Here is a 22391-nt window from a genome sequence, read left to right on the forward strand (position 1 = left end):
GGTCAGGTGTTTGATATTGACCTCCTTCCCGTTACGCTCGGTAGTTTTGACATAGTGGTAGGCATGGATTGGTTGTCTAAGCACCAAGCAGAAATTTTGTGTAAAGAGAAGATCGTGCGTATCCCTCTCCCTGATGGGGAGACATTATTAGTTCAAGGACATCGTAGTGGGACGATGATTGGTATTATCTCGGCCATGCATGCGCAGAAGTATCTACAAAAGGGGTATCCTGCAATGTTAGCGTTGGTTACCAATGCTCAGTCTGAAGAAGGAAAGATCGAGGATCTACCAGTGGTGCGAGAATTCGCTGATGTGTTCCCAGAGGAGTTACCAGGGTTACCTCCTCATCGTCAAGTAGAATTCCAGATTGATCTTGCGCCGGGAGCGGCTCCGATTGCTCGAGCTCCATACCGGTTAGCACCTGGAGAGTTACAGGAACTGTCCAATCAACTACAAGAGTTGTTGGACAGGGGCTTTATTCGACCCAGTTCTTCGCCTTGGGGAGCACCAGTACTATTTGTAAAGAAGAAAGATGGGTCATTCCGTATGTGTATTGATTACCGAGAGCTCAACAAGGTGACCATCAAGAACCGCTATCCATTACCACGCATCGACGACTTGTTTGACCAGCTGCAAGGGTCAAGTTTCTATTCCAAAATCGACTTAAGATCGGGGTATCACCAGGTAAGGGTTAGGGAAGAGGATGTTCCCAAGACGGCTTTTCGAACGCGCTACGGACACTATGAGTTTTTGGTCATGCCGTTTGGATTGACCAATGCACCGGCGGTTTTCATGGACCTCATGAACCGCGTATGTAAGCCATACCTCGACGAGTTTGTTATAGTGTTTATTGACGACATCCTAGTCTATTCCAAGAACAGGGAGGATCACGAGCGTCACCTGCGTCTCATCTTGGAACTTTTGAGAAGGGAACAACTGTATGCGAAGTTTTCTAAGTGCGATTTTTGGATTCGAGAAGTGCATTTCCTTGGGCACATTGTTAACGAGAAAGGGATACATGTGGATCCTGCGAAGGTGGATGCAGTTAAGAATTGGGCGGCACCAAAGACTCCGTCTGAGGTGCGACAATTTCTTGGTCTCGCAGGGTATTATCGAAGGTTCATTAAAGACTTCTCGAAAATCGCGCAACCCCTCACCTCGCTGACACAGAAGAACACGGCGTACTCTTGGGGAACGAAGCAGGAAGAGGCCTTCCAGTTGTTAAAACAGAAACTTTGCAGTGCACCGATCTTGTCGTTACCAAAGGGAACCGAAGATTTTGTGGTTTATTGTGATGCTTCGATTCAGGGTCTCGGTTGCGTGTTGATGCAACGCGAGAAGGTGATAGCTTACGCTTCTCGTCAGCTGAAGGTGCACGAGAAGAACTACACGACACACGACTTGGAGTTAGGAGTGGTGGTATTTGCGTTGAAGATCTGGAGGCACTATCTGTATGGTACCAAATGCACCATCTACACCGACCATAGAAGTCTTCAGCACATCTTCGACCAGAAAGAATTGAATATGCGACAACGACGATGGGTGGAATTATTGAACGATTATGAATGTGCCATCAAGTATCATCCGGGCAAGGCAAACGTCGTAGCCGACGCCCTCAGCAGAAAGGATAATGCACCTAGGCGTGTGCGAGCATTACAACTCACGATCCAGTCCAATCTTCCTTCCCAGATACGAGACGCTCAGTTAGAAGCGTTGAAACCAGAGAACGTTCGAGCTGAAGCTTTACGTGGCTCGAGGCAACGACTAGAACGAAAGGGAGATGGTGCTTACTACATAACTGGACGCATTTGGGTCCCATTCTTTGGCAACTTACGAGAACTTGTAATGGAAGAGGCACATAAATCACGCTACTCTGTACATCCTGGATCAGACAAGATGTACCACGACTTGAAAACTACCTACTGGTGGCCCAGCATGAAGGCTCATATAGCAACCTACGTCAGCAAATGTTTGACTTGTGCTAAAGTCAAAGCAGAACATCAAAAGCCCTCAGGTCTACTGCAGCAACCAGAGATACCCACATGGAAGTGGGAACAGATCGCCATGGATTTCGTGACAGGACTACCAAGAACTCAGGCTGGGAATGACACCATCTGGGTGATTGTTGATCGCCTCACGAAATCAGTACACTTCCTAGCAATCAAGGAAACAGACAAATTCTCTCAGCTGGCAGCAGTGTATCTTAAGGAGGTGGTTTCTAGGCATGGGGTGGCAACTTCTATCATTTCAGACCGAGATCCGCGTTTCACTTCAGAGTTATGGCAGTCAGTGCATAAATCGTTTGGTTCCCAACTCGACATGAGTACCCCATATCACCCGCAGACGGATGGTCAAAGCGAGTGCACCATCCAAACACTTGAAGACATGCTACGGGCATGTGTAATCGACTTTGGGAAAGGATGGGAGAAACATTTGCCATTGATAGAGTTCTCCTACAACAACAGCTACCATACAAGTATTAAGGCAGCTCCGTTCGAAGCATTGTACGGACGGAAATGTCGTTCACCTCTCTGCTGGCTTGAGGTGGGTGATAGTCAGATCACAGGCCCTGAGTTTGTGCTTGAGGCATCAGAAAGCATTGTGCAAATCCGAAACCGTATGGCCGCAGCTCGCGATCGCCAGAAAAGCTACGCTGACAAGCGTAGTAAACCGCTGGAATTTGAAGTTAATGACCGCGTTATGTTAAAGGTTTCACCCTGGAAGGGTGTGGTGCGTTTTGGGAAACGCGGCAAACTAAACCCTCGTTATGTAGGACCATTCAAAATTGTAGAACGGATTGGAAAGGTGGCCTACAGGTTGGAATTACCGGCTAAGTTGGGTAATGTCCATGATGTATTTCACGTATCGCAGCTAAAGAAGTGTGTGGTTGATGAAACACTAGTTGTACCATTTCAAGAGTTAAAGATAGATGACAAATTGCAGTTTGTCGAAGAACCAATTGAGATTATGGATCGGGAAGTTAAAGTTCGTAAACACAGCCGTATACCAATTGTGAGAGTTCGTTGGAACTCAAGACGTGGTCCAGAGTTCACGTGGGAACGCAAGGACCAGATGAAACTTAAGTATCCACATTTGTTCCCCAAAGACCAGGCAAAACCTAGCAAACTTAATGTTGATGCAACTAGTGAATTTCGGGACGAAATTCCCATTCAAGTTGGGGAGGATGTGACACCCCAGGAAAACCAGCAAACGATATAACTTACCTAGCTTTAACTTATCTAGCTGCTCTAACTTATCTAGCTTTCTCTGTGAGTGCGTACCAAATTTCGGGACGAAATTTCTTTTTAGTTGGGGATACTGTGACAACTCGTAATTTGAACCCACTTTCTGTAACGTTACGTGCTTACGTGAACTATGTTGATTGAATGTTATGTTTATTTATGTGTGAATGTGTGTTTATACAAGTGACCCGACCGCACAAGATTCACGAACGCACAACACAAACCCGAACACACAAGGCCATTTGGGCCGCATTGCTTGTAACCGGAAACAAAGGGCAGCCCAAGTTGGGTTCGGCCCATCCCCCTAGTCGATTAACACATGATGTGTTGTAACCATTCCACACTTTTACCATAACATTCTCACACACAAGAACCCTAGTTCTCTGATTCTCTCTCAAACCCGACGGCAAGCACAACCGTTCCTTCGAGGACAATTGTTCGGATCATCCTCTCAACCGGTTAGTGTTGGTGTTATTTACTTTGATAGATGATGTTTTGATTGTATATGATTGAGTAAAATCATTAGGGTTCATGCTAGTGGAATCAATGATAATAAGTTACATGTTTGTCAATGATGTTTAATGACAATGTTCTAGTTAATCGGCTACATGATTATGAAATCGGAATTGTATGATGATGTTAACCGGTTATCATATCTCCTCCTCGGAATTGTCTGCATAACGATTTAGAATGGAATGATGGTAATCGGTTGTATGTTGAAGTAATCGGACCGAACCATATGTGTTGTTTAGATATTGTTATGTTTTGATCATGTTAGGGTTCATGAGATTTGATGTTAAAAATGCTTGTTTGATTCATTTGGATTATAGCAAAACTGTTAATTGATTTGATTTGAAACTGCCAAATCTGTTTACAACTTGTTACGGAAATCATGGACTACAAATCAGGAAAGCCAGTTACACACCTTGTCTCGACTCGAGACCAACACACCGGCACAAAACAGCACAACTCGAGACCACGGTTGCGGGTCCGGTTGCGACTCGAGACCGTGTAGTCTCGACAAGCACATGACAACTCGAGATCACCCTGTTGCGACTCGAGACTGTGAAACCAGTACAACCCGAGACCGTCTAGTCTCGACTCGAGATCTCTGGTCTCGACTCGAGACCACATACACATACACACTGTTGGACTTGCACACTGTTACGAGCCCAGCTGATTGGGCCGCATATTGGACTTTGTTTATGTGAGGTTACTGTGAAACTGCTATGCTTATACGAGAATACAATGGTCAATACTTGTACACAACTTGTTACGATACGTGTAGAACATACGTGCAAAACCTGAATACAAACCTGACTTGTATGATAAACATGCTAGGACGTGGTTGATCACATTGTAGCTTAACTGAACTTTTTCGTGTATCATACCGAGCAATCCCAGGTGAGTTCATTGCATTTCTCTAGCATGCGTCCCGGTGGTTTGGGACAACTGGTAAACATTTGGAAGGGAAACTCTGGGTAAACAATTAACTTGGGTCTTGGTTATTGTACATGGGATCGATCATTACCAATGCTCGGTTAGGAGCATTGGGGTTGTTAAGGGGCACACTCCCCGGATACATATGGGCACACTCCCTAGGGTATCTAGCATGAGCAACATCGTAACGTAACATTGAATCGCATTAACATACATCTGGTAACAAAACATGTTAACAAAACCTTGAACTCACCAGCGTAGTCTGACACACTTGTTTGCATGCTTGTAGGTCGTTAACCTTGGAACATGGACTTGCTATCTGGAAGTGCTGGAGTGGTCATGGATCGAGGCTTTCGGATTATCTTACATTTGATACATTGGTTTTAAATGTTACTACGAAACATTTGCTAAACGATTTATTACATTCTTCCGCTACACAATACTTTGGGAATTGATATTATGTTTTATTTAAGTATTTACCATTAGTTCAATGTGATTGGTGGCTCGAACCCTGATGCGTAACACGCCTCGCGGGATTTCCGCAGGTGGGATTTTGGGGGTGTTACACTCACAATAGACAAGAGATCTTCCATGAAACAGTTGAATTCTTGACCTACGACTCATTTCAAATAAAGACAGAAAACAAGGATTAGATCAAAAAAGACAGAAGAAGAATCTCTTCTTCTTTGTAAGATGACAAAGCTGAAGAAACATACCTTGGCTTCATATGAAAGACACCGAATTCTAAGGTTGCTTCAAATGAAGACGCCAATCATCGATAAATCCCATCTTATCAGGATCCATGTTCGGTAGTTCACGCGTTTCAAGTCTTTTTATTATCTTTGTGGTATGTCCAAGAAGGTCGATTGCAGCCAAAACACTAGCCTCTCGCTTTTCTATCGTACTTTCATGGCATCTCATTGTTATGACTCGTGGTATGTTGATGAGGCAAGCAACTAATATGTCTGCAATCATGCCTGATAATCGTGTAAACAACTCATTTTCAGTAATCTCTAAGTTGTTGCTTTCGTACGTGTGAATGATCGTTTGTGAGATTCGATACATTGAGTTAGCAATGATTACTTTTGGAGGAAGGTTCTCCTTCTCCACAAATTTTCTGTGATTACTTGTGTTAAATTCATTCACAATTTCTTCTGCTTTATAGGCAAACGATTTAATAATATCCGTTGGTGTTTTCCCTTCATACGCACTACTTTCCAATGTGGTTTCCAGCCACTTGCACTTGTCTTCGACTTCATGCCACAATTCATGGTTGCCCTTCGAATTGTCACATAGACATATTCCCTATTCAGGCTTTCCTCCACTAGATGGGTGTACAATAGACCTTCACCGACACTTTTGGACAAGTTGTTAACTTTGTCCTTTGAAATACCTGGGATAGCAACAACGATGCATGTTAAGATTATTATCGGTAAGCTCCAACCATTTACAAGTTCAACACAAAGTAGTGACGGAACTTGATCAGTGTCAAATGTCTCTACTCCTTCGAATGTAACATATGTTTCAAGAAGCATAAGAAGATTCTTATGTTGTTTCTTCGCAGCACACTGAATCAAGCGGTTCATAGAATCTAAAATTTCTTTCATTGTTTTTTGAGTAAGCCGCATATTATCATCGAGTAACATAACAAAACTGCTCAGGTCTTCATTTGTTTCTTCATTACTTGAGGCAGTGGATCTAGTAATCAACTTTACCCTCATTGACTTGAAATAGTATGAACAATATACGACAAGATTATAACTACAATAGGAACGAGCGCTATTATTTTGCATGATACAACAATTACCTTCTGAAATCCAATGCAAAAGCTTAGAATGTGATTTTTTAAGTTATGGAGAAGAACACTTGATCTACAACCACTTGACAAAACGCTTATACGTCTTTCTTTCCACTCACACAACTTTTGAGTCCAATACTTCTCTTCTTCAAACCCCATAAAATGTTTCCAATTTTGATTTGCAAACGATTTGAAGCTAAGGACTGTGAAGCATCTTAATATTGGGGCAATGGAACCCACTACAATTCCAATGGACTGTGTAACGACAATGAAAGTCGTTGACTTTTTATACACGGAGTATGCTAAAAAATCACCATACAACATAAGTTGCCGCACCATATATATGTAAATGACCATGCTAATCGCACAAATTACGCCGGATGCAGAGGATAAAGGATTACTGGCCATCACAAACTGAGGGTTGCCAGTTTCTACCATGATCCAACGTCGCTTCACAAGTCGTGTTAGCTTCTCAGAAAGAGATATTAGGTTTTCTTGTTGATGTTGATTGTTCATAGTTGTTTTGCTCATAGCTTGATACTTTAATTCTAAGATCTCTTTTGATGTTGGAATTGTAATAGCAAAAGAGATCAAAATCATTAGTAAGAAGAGTAACATGCTGATATAGATGTATGTTGCCACCACCATGTAGGATGGCTTATGAAAAGGGTGAAAATCATTAGAATTAATAACATGAGTACTAAGCTGGATGCAAATATTCACAATCAGCGTGATAATAAAAATGGATAGACCTATAACATTTGCAATAAGTGATTTGTTGCCCATATATGCTAAAGAAGGCATTAAATTAGACATCATCGTGCACATAAAGGTTAAGCTTCCAACCTTGGCAACTTGGTCTATCACGCGTCCCATTGAACTACTCAAATCTAAAAGCAGTTTCATAGCCACAGCTATCACCGTGATAGAAGCGGCGTTCAGAGAAAAACACTTACTAGGAAACCAAAATTTTCCATTTCGAAAACCATACAACAAATCAAGCGCCATGGCAAGAACACAAAATAACGATGCTATTGAGATGTAGAATCCTATTAACACCATGGGTTCGTTATACTTATCCTCGTTTTCTGAAATGTATTCATCAAAGGATTCAACAGCTACTATTTCAGCACACACATCCAACAAAGACGAGGGATTTTGGCTGGTGAGGTTTACAAGTAGATCAGGAGATGATCGACAAAAAAAAATCGGAACATAAACCCATGTTTCAATTTGTGGCATAGTAATATGTAATGTTAACAGAAGTTAATGTTTATAAACCACAAAGTCACAAACTAAGCATCTCTATATGCCGAAAACACAAAAGAAGTTAAGTGGTAAAAACGTTATTGCGGACATTACTACATTTAAATTAATGTACAAATATTTTGATTTACGTGTCGAGTCTTATTGAGATACCAAGCCAACTATATATAAATTAATAAATAATAAAACTTAGGAAAAATTACAAGTTTTGTTCTTTATCTTTATAGTACTTTACAGGCCGTGTCCTTTTTTTCAAATGTTGACAGACGGTGTCCTTTAGTAGGTATTTTGTTAGAAGTTTTGTCCTTTCCACCCAACCTGGTTAAAAAAACTCAGTTAATTTTTGGCACATGATATACACATGAGGGTAATTATGTCTTTCCACCCCACCAAAACTTGTAATTTTTCCTTAAAAAATAAAACAAAACATTTTTAAAATTATTATTATTAATATATTATTATTATATATAACCAACCCTCTTTCTCTATCCGTACGACTATCTCTCTCTCCCCAGTTTCTCTCTCTCTTTCTTACCACACTCTTACAGATCCCACCATCACCTCCCACCTCTCACCACCAACATTAACCCACCTGCCACCACAATCGCCGTCAAACACCACCATTGTCCAACCCCACCATCGTTGGAACCCTAGAATCACCGTCTCCTAACATCCACTTCCACTACAACCAACCATCAAACACCACCGCCACCACTACCACTACTGCCCTTTCTTCTCTCTCTCTCACCTGCCTCTCTCTCTTCTCTCTCTCTCTCTCTCTCTCTCTCTCTTACCTGCCGCCACTTCCCACCCCCATAATCAGACATAGCCGGCGAGTGGACATAGTTTGGATAATAATAGCGGTTTGAAATCAGATCTGAAGAATAAAAAGAGTGCCGTTGAAGATCCCGCTGGACACAAAATTGAAGGCGAAGATCGGAAGTTTTAAGATGAAGAAGTTGCCGATTAAGGTTACGTGTGACAGAATTAAGACAGTGGCTCCTTCCGGAAAAACGACAACGACGGCGGCGACTACTGGTGCGAAATGTAAGGTGGATCTGAGGATTAAGATCTGGAAATGGACGCTTTGATTTTGTGACTGAGATCGGCATCTTGCGTCGTGATTTTGTTGGATAAAAGGATTTTGATTCAGTATGTTAATTCTTGATTACAAAAGTAGTTAGTATGTTCTGTACATATTTACAAATTGACTTTGATTTTGAGATCGACATGTTATATTGGATATAAGATTTTGATTTAATTTGTTTGTATACTTTCAACTTGAATCAGTTCCCTGCAGATTTTTAAGTACAAATTAATTTATAATAGTTTAAATATGATTTGTTCATATTTACAGGTTAATATGTGGTTGGATTTGTCTTGTTCGAGATTATTTTTGGAGTAAATTACAAATTTTGTGGTGGCTAGTGCTAGCCACGGTGGTAGGAGGGTGGCAGGAGGGTTGCTGGTGGTGATGGTAGATTTAAGTTATTTACATATTTAGTCTTTTAAGGTGAAATGACAAAAATACCCTCACATGCAAGTCACATGATCAGATTTAATAAGAAAATTTAACCAGGTTAGTGCTAAAGGACAAGACGTGCAACAAAATTCCTTGTAAAGGACACCGCCTGTCAACATTTGAAAAAAAGGACACCGCCTGTAAAGTACTATAAAGATAAATGACAAAACTTGTAATTTTTCCTAAAACTTACAAACATTAAACTGTATTAACTAAAATGTAATTACAAAATATACGAATATGATTAAAAATTCAATATAATAACATGACACTACAATAAATATTTCATAAAAATGGAAAAGCAAATTTAGAAATAAGGTTGCTGATTAAGATTAAACAGGAATACAAATGATATGAATTTGGTTTGTTTTTTGAACGGCCAACAGATCCTTTATTCCAACCAAGAAAGAGTGCACAACTTGGGCTTTGAAGTTTGAAACCTAGAATAGAATATTTTCTTTGGTGAAACCGTTGCCCCCAAATTGAAACCGTCAACAAATTCGCTACATAGTCGATGTTCTCTTTGACAAGCGGATCAACAATCACCTGAGATTACCAAGTTAGTAGAAAAGAAACGGAAGGAAAAAAAATAAATACTTAAAACAAAGTTTACCTAAAATAAAACATTTTGAGTATACGAGTAGCTCTGATAATAATCTCAACAGCTGCTTCTAGTGGTGAAATTGGAGAATAAACGAAGAGATTTAGGTTTACAATTGTATTTAACGGGATGGGTTTTATTGTTTGAAGCCCAAACTGAACTGGGCTATCAGGCCCATAACAGTTTAATAGGAGGTAGACCGTGGGCCGGTGAGATTGTTTTGATCCACAGAAGTTTAATACTTTTATTTTTAATGTTATTTGGAAGAGGTTGAAATATTTTTTATTTTTATTAGTAGTCACAAGTTTAAATTATTAATTTTGATTTTAGATCACAATTTTTGTTAACCGCAAACCATAGTACCATACTATACACTTTCATAACATCTTCTTAAAGCCCAAGTATAAATAAGCAAATGCACTTCCCTCGTTAGATCTCTAGATGTTTGGAAGAACTTAAAATTGTGTAGACGAACTTCTAGACTTATGCTTTCATTTGCGATTTGCTTGATATTGTGGAGTCTTCTTGTTCATTCTTCAACATTCTTTTAAAAAATTCATTGTGTATTGTTTTTTTTTTTTTTTTTTTTAAGTTTTTTAAGTTTTTCTTCTATCTTTCCAACAACGTCTTTCTAAAGTTTTTTCTTCTTTGATGGTCTTCTTTATGACATTAACCTATTGATGCTTTATTCTCACTTCATGGTTAGTTTGGTCACATATAATCAGGTTAACTAATAAAACATGCTTTATGTTAAAACTAATAATATTCATGATACAGTATTAATTATATACGAAAGTCCAAAATATGAGTATGTATAATGTGGCATCACATTTAAGAAACTGAAACCGCGCATCCGATACACGCGTCACGCGGGTTAATATCAACTCGTTACACGTAATTTGCAAATAACATCAAATGGAGAAACTATAGAAGTAAAATACATTTTTTAAAGAAAAAACTACATGGTAACGATGCATTCTAATATCATTATATTTGAAGCTTGCACTTGACAACAAAGCGTCCATGAAGCGGTTAATTTCTTGAACTGCATCACCTTTCAAAGAGTAGCACAAAAAACAAAGACTAAAGTAAACACATACGAGGAATTTTTTTTTTTCTTTTTCTTTGTTTTTTTTTTTTTTTTTGTTTTGTTTATAAGATATAGAAGTTGAAGAAAACTACCTTGGATCCATATGAAAGACCATGAATTCTAAGGTTGCCTCAAATGAATACGCCATTGGTCGATATATGCCATCTTATCTTGATCCATGTTCGGTACATGCCTTTCAAGCTTTTCTATTATCTTGGTTGTCCGTCCAAGAAGGTCGACTGCAGCCGCAACACTAGCCTCTCGTTTTTCTATTGCACTCTCATGGCACCTCATTGCTGTGGCGCGTGGTATGTTGGTCAAGCAAGCAACTATTATGTCTGCAATCATGCCAGACAGTCGTGTAAACAACTCGTCTTCAACAATGTCCAAATCGTTGCTTTCATACGTATGCAAGATTGTTTTTGCAATGCGATATATTGAGTTGGCAACGATTACCTTCCGAGGAAGGTTTTCCTTCTCCACCCGTTCTCCATCGGTACTTCTGTTAAATTCATTTAGAATTTTCTCTGCACTATGAGCAAACAATTTAATAATATCTTTTGGAGTTCTTGAGTTTTTTCCTTCATAAGCACTTCTTTCCAAAGTGGTCTCCAACCACTTGCAGTTTTCTTCAACCTCATGCCACAATGTCACGGTTGCCCTTCGAATATTCACATACACAGATTCCCTATTTAGGGTTTCCTCCACTAGATGAGTGTACAAAAGACCCTCACCAACACTTTTGAACAAGTTGTCAACTCTTGCCTGACGAATATCCGGGATAACAACTGCGATGCATGTTAAGCTAATTATTGGTAAGCTCCAACTGTTAACATGTTCAACAGGAAGTGGAGATTGAAACTGATCGTTATCAAACGTCACTACGCCGTTCAATGCAGCAGATTCTCTAACAAATTCTTCAAGAAGCTTTAGAAGATTGTTATGTTGTTTCTTCTCAGCTTTTTGAATCAACCGATTCATAGATTCTGAAATTCGTTTCATTGTTCTTTTAGCAAGTTGTGTATTATTGTTAAAAACATTTGAGTTTACATTTCTTATTATATCATTCATCTGGTTGGGCTTATATATTATACGTTTGGTCTATATATTTGGGCTGTTATTTGGGCTGTTGATGGTTGTTACATATGGGCTTATGTAAGTCGGTTATAACAAAATATCTGGAGGGTGTTTTGTGTAAATACAGGGACTATTTTGTTCACTTGCTTGGAGATATGGGTTAGTCTGGAAGTTCTAAAGTTTCTTCATATAAAAGGAAGTGTTACTTCATTATTGGAGTTAGTTGAAGTCTTCATCTCTCTCTCTGTTCGTTTGCTCCGATTAGGGTTTCTTGGTTTTTGTAAATTGGTTGTGAATAACTCTCATCTGTATCTGAGAGTATATTCATTTGGTTTGATTTGTATTTTGTTTGTATTTCTTTGTTGATGATCATCTGTTGATGATCATCTTTGTACAGATTGTATCTTGTATTGTTGATCTTACTTTGGTAAGATCCTCTGGGTATTTGGGGGGTAAAGTTCTTTGGGTTGGTTAAATAAGATTTTGTCACTGTTTTTTGTCGCTATTTCTTGTGTTATTGTTTGTTGTTGTTGATTCATAAAACTTTACATGGTATCAGAGCTCTGAGCTCTTGATCCGTTCTTGTTTCCGCTGGTTTATCTGATGCTTGTGTTGTTTTGTGTGTAGGTCTGCTATTAGTTGCAGATCTGGTTCTATCTGTTGAGATCTTCTGGATCTTGAAGTCTGGTTGAAAGGATAAAACCCTTCCTAGGGTTTCTATTGTTGGGTTGAAGAGCTGAGTTGGTCTCTAAATCCTTGAAGATTTAGGGCAAACTAACCAGTTTTTTGTTGATTCTGACATCAGATCTGTTAGATCTGGTATTATTTGGGAGTGCTTGCACCCACTGTGAGATCATTCTAACTCCTCTCTTTTCCTTTCTGTTGGTTGATTTAGTTGAAGTCGGGGTAGTGAGGATCGGCACTTATTTGTTATTGTTTGATTGGTGTTTTCTTGATCGTTATTGTTAGTGATACATTGTTGTCTTTTTGGTGTTTTTGTTTGGCAATATTATCTGTTATAGAGTTAAGGCTTCTGAGTTAAGACATGTTCAGGCACCTGTGAGTGATGAACCTGAAATCTTGACACTGACTCAGCTTCGCCATTTAGGGTTTCTAGTTGTTGTGTATTTGTTCTGTTTTGTTGGTCTGTTTGCTTGCATCTGTTTCTGTGTGTTTGCTGTCTTGTTTAAATGAGTGATAAGGGTGATAGTTCTGGGTCCTCTCAGACCTTGATAAGCAAGTTGGATATTGGTGATCCTTTGTTCTTACATCCTAGTGATTCGAGTTCCTTGACTATTGTTGGTATAAAGTTAAAAGGAACTGAAAACTATAGGGTCTGGTCTAGTGCTATGAAACTAGCTTTAGAAGCCAAAAATAAATTTGGCTTCATTGATGGTAAGTGTAAAAAGAATACTGAGGATGAAGTATTAAGCAGTCAGTGGGACAGATGTAATTCAGTAGTTTTAAGTTGGTTGTTAAACTCTGTTTCAGAGGAGTTATATTTAGGACAAGTGTTTTCTAAATTAGCCTCTGATGTTTGGACAGATTTAAAAGAAACTTATGACAAGGTTGATGGCTCAATAGTATATGATTTGTACAAAAAAATTAATTGTATTACTCAAAATGGTAGTTCAGTTTCTGAATATTATCACAAACTGAATACAATGTGGAAGCAGTTTGATGCTGTGCTTCAACTGCCTTCATGTTCATGTCAAGCAGCTAAAGATTACAATGACTTTTCTACTTTAATCAAGCTTATGCAGTTTCTAATGGGATTAGATGATGTATATCATCCTGTTAGAACAAATTTGTTAACAAGAGAGCCATTACCTTCAGTCAAAGTTGCTTTTTCAATTGTTTCTAGAGAGGAATCTCATAGAAATTCTAGTGTAGGAACCAAAACTCAGAACGTTTCTTTTGTTTCTAAAACTGGTCAGAACTTTGAACAAAAAAGAAAAGAAGTTAGGGGTCCAAATCCTAACTTTAAGTGTACTCACTGCAATAAATTGGGTCATACTGTTGATAGATGTTATGAGTTAGTTGGGTTTCCTTCAGGTTCCAAGAAGAAACCAGGAGGTCAAAGTGGTAAAAGTGTATCTAATAGTAGAACAAATATGTCATCTGTTATTGCTGGTTCTCCTTTTTCTCCTGAACAGGTGGCTAAACTTTTGAGTCTTGTTAATGAAAAAACCAGTTCTGATGCTCAGCCTTCTAACATGGGAGGTGAGTCTAACTGTAGTTTTAATTCATTAGGAGAGTTTGTTTGTTGTTCTAGTCTTATTAATTTTGGGTTTGATTGTAACTGGATCTGTGATTCAGGTGCCAATCAACACATGGTTAAAACAGATTTAAATATGTTTGACAGTGTTGATGTATCTGAGTTTGATTTGTTTGTGTCTCATCCTAATGGTACTAAGGCAAAAGTTTCTAAAATTGGTAACATAAAACTAGCTGAGAATGTTATATTAACTGATGTGTTTTATGTTCCCACCTATAGTGTTAACCTTTTGTCTGTCTATAAGTTGTCTAGAGATAATCAAATTACTGTTGTTTTTAATCAAAATACTTGTACTCTTCAGGATTCGAAATCAGGGAGAATCCTGGTGACTGGTAAACAGGATAATGGATTATATTTTATAAACAAAGGTGGTAATTCTGTTAATTTTTGTTTTAACAGTTTGAACAACAGTAATCTGTGGCATAGCAGGCTTGGTCATCCTGCTGACCAGGTCTTGTCAGTTTTAAAAAATGACTTAGGTATTGTTGATGTTACAAAACAAACGTGTGAAACTTGTCATAGGGCTAAACAAGTTAGAAGTCCTTTTCCTTTAAGTGAACATAAGTCAAAAGGTGTAGGAGATGTTATTCATCTTGATGTTTGGGGTCCATATAAAGTTGCTAGTAAGGAAGGATTCAAATATTTTTTGACTGTTGTTGATGATTTTTCAAGGACTGTTTGGTGTTATTTGTTAAAAAGTAAGATTGAAGTTTTTGAAAACATTGAGAGCTTTTATGAACTTCTTCTTACTCAGTTTAAGAAAAGAGTTAAAGTTTTTAGAAGTGATAATGGAACAGAGTTTGTTAATCATAAAATGGAAATTTTTTGTAAGACCAAAGGTATTTTACATCAAACTACCTGCTCTTACACCCCACAACAAAATGGGGTGGTTGAGAGAAAACATCGTCATCTTTTAAACTTGGCAAGGTCACTGTTGTTTCAAAGTGGAGTTCCTTTAAATTTTTGGTCTGAATGTTTGTTAACTGCTGTTTATATAATTAACAGGTTACCTTCCTCTGTGCTTTTAGGAAAAAGTCCATATGAGTTAGTTTTTGGTTTTAAACCCTCTCTTGCACATTTTAGAGTATTTGGCTGTTTATGTTTTAGCACGATTTTAAATGATTCAGATAAGTTGTCTTTTAACGCAGAAAAATGTGTTCTAATTGGATATTCAAATGTTAAAAAAGGTTACAAGTTATGGAGTTTGGATAATAAAAGAGAATTTTTTTCTAGAGACGTTAAGTTTTATGAAAGTGTTTTTCCTTTTAAGTCTGAACGATTAAGTAATCTTGATAGTAGTTTTCCAACTGAATTGAATCATTTAAATTTTTTTGATAATGCTGAAATATTAACAGTCAGTTCTGCTGTTCCCGATGATGAAGAGGGGAGTCATAAACCTTATGAGGTTTCTGGTGGTGATCAGCAACCAGTCCCCTCTACATCTGCCGTTCCAGAGAATGTTAATGTTGATCACCAACATTTTGATCCTGGAACTGGAAGTAGTAGTAGTGAAGGATGTGGTAGGGCAGAGGGCACTAGTGTCTCAAATGAAGAGGTTAACCCATCTGAGGGAACAAGTCCTTCTTTTAGAAGGTCAAGTAGAAAATCTGTATTACCTAAAAGATTTGAAAACTATGTGTTAAATAGTAAAACTAAGTATAGTTTGAACAAAGTTGTTAGTTATTCGTGTTTATCTGTTGAAAATAGATGTTTTACCTCTACTCTTAATAAAACTATTGAGCCTTCAACTTATGAGGAAGCTGCTAGTGATCCCAGATGGGTAGAAGCCATGAACAAAGAGATGGATGCTTTGTTCAGGAATAATACCTGGATTTTGGCTGATCTTCCTCAAGGTCGAAAGCCTATTGGGTGTAAGTGGGTATATCGGGTAAAATATAGATCAAATGGGGAGATTGAACGGTTTAAAGCCAGGCTTGTTGCCAAAGGCTTTAACCAAAGAGAAGGACTTGATTTTGGTGAGACATTCTCACCTGTTGTTAAGATGGTAACAGTTAGAACTGTTATTACTCTTGCTGTGTTTTATGGTTGGTCTTTATACCAACTTGATGTAGATAATGCTTTTTTACATGGTACTATTAGTGAGGATGTTTACATGAAACTTCCTCAAGGTTATTATTCAAAAAGTGAAACCAAAGTTTGTAAACTTGTTAAGTCCTTGTATGGACTTAAACAAGCACCTAGAAAGTGGAATGAGAGGCTTACAAGTGTTTTAATTAAAAATGGTTATGTGCAAAGTAAGTGTGATCATTCTCTGTTTATGATGTCTAAATCTGAGATAACTGTGTTTTTACTTGTTTATGTCGATGATATCGTGATAACTGGTAATTCTGAAGTTGAAATCAAGCGTATTAAACATATTTTGCATGAAACTTTTAGAATTAAAGACTTAGGAATTTTGAAATATTTTCTTGGTATAGAAGTTTTGTATGAAAACAAAACTGTGTGTCTAAGTCAACGAAAGTATTGTCTTGAACTTTTGAGTGAGTTTGGGTACCTTGGTTGTAAGCCTGTTAGTGTTCCGATTGAACAAAGTTCTTTAATTACATCTAAACTTGAAAAAAATCAGCAAGATCTTAAAAACATAACCGGATTTCAAAAATTGATAGGAAAGTTAATATATCTGTCTTTGACAAGGCCAGATATTAGTTACACTGTTCAGTTTCTAAGCCAGTTTATGCACAAGCCAAAAGAAGTGCATTTAAACTTGGCTTTGAGATTACTAAGGTACTTAAAACGAAATCCTGGTAAAGGGTTGACTTTTAAGAAGTCAAATAAGTTAAATTTGTATGGATTTGCTGATTCAGACTGGGCTAAGTGCCTATCTACTCGGAAATCTGTAACTGGGTTTTGTATTTTTTTGGGAGAGTGCCTTGTTTCTTGGAAAAGTAAGAAACAAAGCACTGTATCACGATCTACAGCTGAAGCTGAGTATCGTGCTATGTGTTCTGCTACATGTGAATTGATGTGGTTGAAAAATTTGTTGTTTGAGTTAAATGTTGACTGTCAACTTCCTATGTTATTAAACTGTGATAGCCAAGCTGCTTTGTCTATAGCAGCTAACCCTGTGTTCCATGAAAGAACTAAGCACTTTGAGTTAGATCTTCATTTCTTGAGAGAAAAAGTTGCTTATGGTATTATTAATCCAGTCAAAGTTGATTCAGAAAATCAACTTGCAGATATATTTACAAAGGGTCTAAGTGTTGATCAACATGAGGTATTTTGTGAAAAACTGGGTCTTGTTGACCTGTTTAAACCAGTTGAATGAAGGGGGGATGTTAAAAACATTTGAGTTTACATTTCTTATTATATCATTCATCTGGTTGGGCTTATATATTATACGTTTGGTCTATATATTTGGGCTGTTATTTGGGCTGTTGATGGTTGTTACATATGGGCTTATGTAAGTCGGTTATAACAAAATATCTGGAGGGTGTTTTGTGTAAATACAGGGACTATTTTGTTCACTTGCTTGGAGATATGGGTTAGTCTGGAAGTTCTAAAGTTTCTTCATATAAAAGGAAGTGTTACTTCATTATTGGAGTTAGTTGAAGTCTTCATCTCTCTCTCTGTTCGTTTGCTCCGATTAGGGTTTCTTGGTTTTTGTAAATTGGTTGTGAATAACTCTCATCTGTATCTGAGAGTATATTCATTTGGTTTGATTTGTATTTTGTTTGTATTTCTTTGTTGATGATCATCTGTTGATGATCATCTTTGTACAGATTGTATCTTGTATTGTTGATCTTACTTTGGTAAGATCCTCTGGGTATTTGGGGGGTAAAGTTCTTTGGGTTGGTTAAATAAGATTTTGTCACTGTTTTTTGTCGCTATTTCTTGTGTTATTGTTTGTTGTTGTTGATTCATAAAACTTTACAATTATCTTCGACTAACAAAACATATTTGCTGAGGTCTTCATTTGTTTCCCCACTGCTTGTTTCCCCACTGCTTGAGGCAGTGGATGTATTAAACAACATCCTCTTCACTGAGCTGAAACAACGTGACAAGTATACGAAAGGGATTACAACCACAATGGAAAGCAGCCCTATTATTTTGCATGAGACTACAACTACCTTCTGAAATCCAATGCAAAACCATAAAATCCGGTTTTGCAAGTTATGAAGAAGAGCTCTTGATCTACGCCTAGTGGACAAAAAACTTATTCGACTTTCTTTCCAATCAGACAACTTTTGAGTCCAATACTTGTCTACTTTAAACACCAAATGGTTCCTATTCAATGATTTGAAGCTCAAAACTGTAAAACATCTAAATACCGGGGCAATGGAACCCACTACAACTCCAATGGACTGTGTAACGACAATGATAACCATTGACCACTTATACACGGAGTTCAATGTTGGACTGTCATTCGTAAGTATAGAAGCATTGAACCAAAATCTCACCCATGCTACAAGCAAGTATATGAGCATACTAAGTACACAAATTATGCTGGATGCAGAAGATAATGGATTACTCACCATCACAAATTGAGGGCTACCCGTTTCTGCCATAATCCAATATCTTTTCACAAGTTGCCTTAGCTTATCAACAGTAGATATAAGGTTTTCTTGTTGATGTTGATCAATCAATATTGTTTTGCTAATGGCTTGATACTTGATTTCTAAAATTTTCTTTGAGGTTGGAATTGTTATGGCAGAAGAGATCAATATTATTAGTAAGAAGAGTAACATACCCATATAGATGCATGCTACCACCATGAAACCAGGAAGAATTACATGAGTCCTAATCTGAATGAAACTATTCACAATCACTGTGATGACGAGAATGGATAAAGCTGTGATATTAGCAAGAAGTGACTTGTTGTCCATAGATGCTAGAGAAGGCATTAAGTTAGACATCATTGTGCACATAAAGGCCAGGCTTCCAAGCTTGCCAGTTTGGTCCACCGTCCCTCGCATTGGACTAGTCAAATCAACAGGTAGTTTCATAGCCACTGCTATCACTGTGATAGAGGCGGCGTTGAGGGAAAAATATTTAGTTGGAAACCAAAATTTTCTGATTCTGAAACCGTTCAAAAGATCGAGTGCCATGGCAAGAATGCAAATTGCAGATGCTACTGAGATATAGATCCCAATTAACACCATAGGTGAGCTATACATATCCTCCATCTCTGAGTTGGATTCACATTCTTTTACATTTTTGCAGAAATCGAACAAAGATTTGGCATCGAGGTTGTTGAGGTTAACATATGGAAGTGGACGTGGAACATATTGATGTCGAAATATATATGGTTCCCAGCCACCCAACGCGGGCAACATATTTTGATTACAATAATCAGTTGCAGGATGTGAACCCATGTCTGAAATTTTTGGCCACGTAACGTCTAAACTGATGGTAATTGTTTAGAAAATAAGAATCTCTGTTAATGTTACCAAATTTAAAGGATGCAGCAAATGAAGTTGAGTAGACAAGACAAGACACTGATGGACGTAGACTTTCTGTATTGAAATAGTGCATTGACTGAGTCTTGTGCTATAGCATCTAAAATTCATATATTTAATTGGTAACATCTAAATTTATATATTTTATTAGTTGAAGCTCAAGTATTAACATAAATTAACCATTTTGTGAATAAAAGATAAAAGACTATTACGTCGATCTATAAACGATAAACACTGCATTCAAAAATCCTTATTATAGTAAAAAGGAGCTTTAATAGCATAAATTAATTAAAGATGTGATTTAATTAAAAATTAACATAAATGAACTTTATCTTTTTTAAAATAGTTGATTTTTCCAAAATACATGGTTTGAGATATCAATCATAAGACCATGCGTAATGGTTAAACATTATAATGCCCCCTCCATGGGGCGTTTTGCGCCATGTGGCAGCCCAGTCAGCAAGGGGCATTATACCATAAAATGGTGTAGTGGGGCATTATTCAAATAATGCCCATGCAATCATTTCCTAATTATTTTTTTTTAATTTAAAACATAAAAAAATACAATACTAAAATATTAAAAACAGAACTTAAAAATAAAGAAAATTAAAATACAGAAAATAAAAAACAGAAAGTAAAATAAAAATACAGAAAATAATAAAGTTTAAAAGTATAGGGGCCTAAGTGTCAATATCAAAGTTTAAAAAAAAAACCTTTCTTCTTCTTCATTCCCATTCTTCTTCCCTTCTGCAAACCCTGCAAACCCAGAAATCCGGCCAAAAAAATCCGGCCAAAAAATCCGGCCAAAAAAATCCGGCCACAACCCCATCTCTCTCTAAACCCACATGTCCTCAATTGATTGGGCATTCAAACCATTGTTCAGCGTTTTTAAAACCACGCCACCACCATTTTTTTTCAAAAAAAACGCCCGGAAACGCCCCATGTAATGGGGGTTCCGGCGTTATCCGGCGTTTTTTTGCAAATTTTTTTAAAAAAAACGCCCCGTTACGGGGGGTCTTATACCCACTACACCACTTTTGCTATAATGCCCCCTTGCTAACTAGGACGCCACGTGTCGTATAATGCCCCATGGTGGGGGCATTATAACCTTCTACCACTACGCATGGTCTAATGGGTGACGAATTACTAATTAAAGTAGTTTGAGAAAATAAAATTTTCATCTTACTACAAGTGCTTGCTTGAATTACTAATTTTTATGTTTTTTTTATGGCCAATTAAATCATCGGATAAGCATCCCGGGATATTTTTAATCGAGCAAATGCATCCTAGGATGCCCTTATTGGAGCAAATGAATCCCGGGATCCCCTTAATCAAGCAAATGCACCCCCTCCTCCATAATGTTAGAGTTGAATGCATACCCGAGCCATCAATTCCGGGGAAAACCCACTCGGCCGAAGGCAAAAGGAATTTCAAAAAGGTATATTGGTGACAATAATAAGTTACAGGATATGAACCCATGTTTGAAAATTTAGGTGAAGTAATATGTAAACTGATGGTAATTGTTTAGAAAATAGAAAATAAGCATCTCTTTTGTGGCAATCTGTTGTTAATGTGCAAAAGTTTATATATCAGGTATCCGAACAAGAGGAGGATAAGTAAGAATGTAGTTTTACTAACCCAAAAACAAGATCTTCACAACAATCAGATGCAGATTGAAATTTTTAGCCAAGTAATATGAGTGGTGTTAATTGTTTAGACAAAAATGGAAGCACTTTTTTAATCAAATAGTTGACCAAATTGCACGGCCGGGTTGTGATAACAACAAACAACCAACGTTTGCAACCAATATACATATAATATTTAATTCTTTTTCTTTTTTTAATTATTTAACTTCTTTTGAAAAAGATTAATATGTTATCTTATCTTACCCATGCCATATATCAAGTTAAAATAGAAATTTGCATGTTTTATAAAACAATTTCTTGATTTTTATATTATGTAGAAATTTCGAGGATTTGCAAATGCAACTAGTAGACATGGAATTATTGGACGAAGACTTGTTGTATTTTATTGAAACAAAAGAGATAATGAACGAAAATAAAGTATAACCACCAACCGTTGCAGTCAACTATAATGTAATAAATAATACACGCTTTTAGACTACATGGTGTGTGGGGTGAGTGTGAAGTGTAACGTGTTTGTCACGTCAACAGCATGGGCTTTTTTAAGCTCTAAAAACCATGGGGTGGTTGTAGAATTCTTAAGGCCCCTCCACCCCCCAATCAAAATCCACCATCTACACCAAACTTGCCCCCCCCCCCCCCCCGCGCGCCGCTGGTGGAATTCTTCAAGCCCCATGCCCCACGTCACTTCCACGCCACCATAGGCGCGTGCAGAGACTTCCCATGCCCCGTTTCAAGCCCCACACCATGCGGTCTTAACTCATTTATTTTTTTACTAACTTTTCTTGGATAAACTGAGTTCGTTATACGTTAGCTCTTTTAAAAAGTTGAATACGCACACGTGTTTAATTTACTTTTTTTCTTTATACCCTGACATAAATTTGTTGGAAACTACTTTGTGTGGAAACAAAGTATTATTTGATCTCTTAGGCTATATCGACTGTTGGTACTGTGGCGAACATAACCAATAGAAATCGAACAACATTGGTATTATTAGAACCAATGCCGGTGTTCGTT

The 22391-nt window shown here is 37.6% G+C and overlaps 3 protein-coding genes and 1 long non-coding RNA gene across 4 annotated transcripts; all 4 read right to left on the bottom strand.

Annotated features, from left to right (window-relative positions):
- Positions 1 to 5426: 5426 nt before the first annotated feature.
- LOC110944487 lies at positions 5427 to 7722 on the bottom strand. Its single transcript, XM_022186152.1, has 3 exons — positions 6490 to 7722; positions 6059 to 6406; positions 5427 to 5960 (listed from the first exon to the last, which is right to left on the bottom strand). Exons 1-3 carry the CDS (start codon positions 7720 to 7722, stop codon positions 5427 to 5429), a joined length of 2115 nt encoding a protein of 704 aa, XP_022041844.1.
- Positions 7723 to 9498: 1776 nt separating this feature from the next.
- LOC110863825 lies at positions 9499 to 9986 on the bottom strand. Its single transcript, XR_002549395.2, has 2 exons — positions 9882 to 9986; positions 9499 to 9814 (listed from the first exon to the last, which is right to left on the bottom strand). It is a non-coding gene; the product is annotated as an uncharacterized LOC110863825 (long non-coding RNA).
- A 687-nt stretch (positions 9987 to 10673) lies between these two features.
- On the bottom strand, positions 10674 to 12030 carry LOC110864919. The gene is made up of 2 exons (XM_022114085.2): positions 11052 to 12030; positions 10674 to 10923 (listed from the first exon to the last, which is right to left on the bottom strand). Exon 1 carries the CDS (start codon positions 12028 to 12030, stop codon positions 11080 to 11082), a length of 951 nt encoding a protein of 316 aa, XP_021969777.1. The 3' UTR covers positions 10674 to 10923; positions 11052 to 11079.
- A 6162-nt stretch (positions 12031 to 18192) lies between these two features.
- On the bottom strand, positions 18193 to 19647 carry LOC110944486. Its single transcript, XM_022186151.1, has one exon. It carries the CDS (start codon positions 19645 to 19647, stop codon positions 18193 to 18195), a length of 1455 nt encoding a protein of 484 aa, XP_022041843.1.
- Between the last annotated feature and the right edge of the window lie 2744 nt (positions 19648 to 22391).

This window comes from Helianthus annuus, chromosome 6 (assembly GCF_002127325.2).
Source record: "Helianthus annuus cultivar XRQ/B chromosome 6, HanXRQr2.0-SUNRISE, whole genome shotgun sequence".
Classification (NCBI taxonomy): Eukaryota; Viridiplantae; Streptophyta; class Magnoliopsida; order Asterales; family Asteraceae; genus Helianthus; species Helianthus annuus.

What these genes read in the sequence shown, in the direction of transcription:
- LOC110944487 (XM_022186152.1), bottom strand. Translation starts at nt 7,722, where the DNA reads ATGCCACAAATTGAAACATGGGTTTATGTTCCGATTTTTTTTTGTCGA. An exon ending in TTTGCATTGGATTTCAGAAG is followed by an intron (nt 6,407 to 6,489) that starts GTAATTGTTGTA and finishes TACTATTTCAAG; the next exon opens with TCAATGAGGGTAAAGTTGAT. An exon ending in CAGGTATTTCAAAGGACAAA is followed by an intron (nt 5,961 to 6,058) that starts GTTAACAACTTG and finishes GACAATTCGAAG; the next exon opens with GGCAACCATGAATTGTGGCA.
- LOC110864919 (XM_022114085.2), bottom strand. Translation starts at nt 12,030, where the DNA reads ATGAATGATATAATAAGAAATGTAAACTCAAATGTTTTTAACAATAAT.
- LOC110944486 (XM_022186151.1), bottom strand. Translation starts at nt 19,647, where the DNA reads ATGGGTTCACATCCTGCAACTGATTATTGTAATCAAAATATGTTGCCC.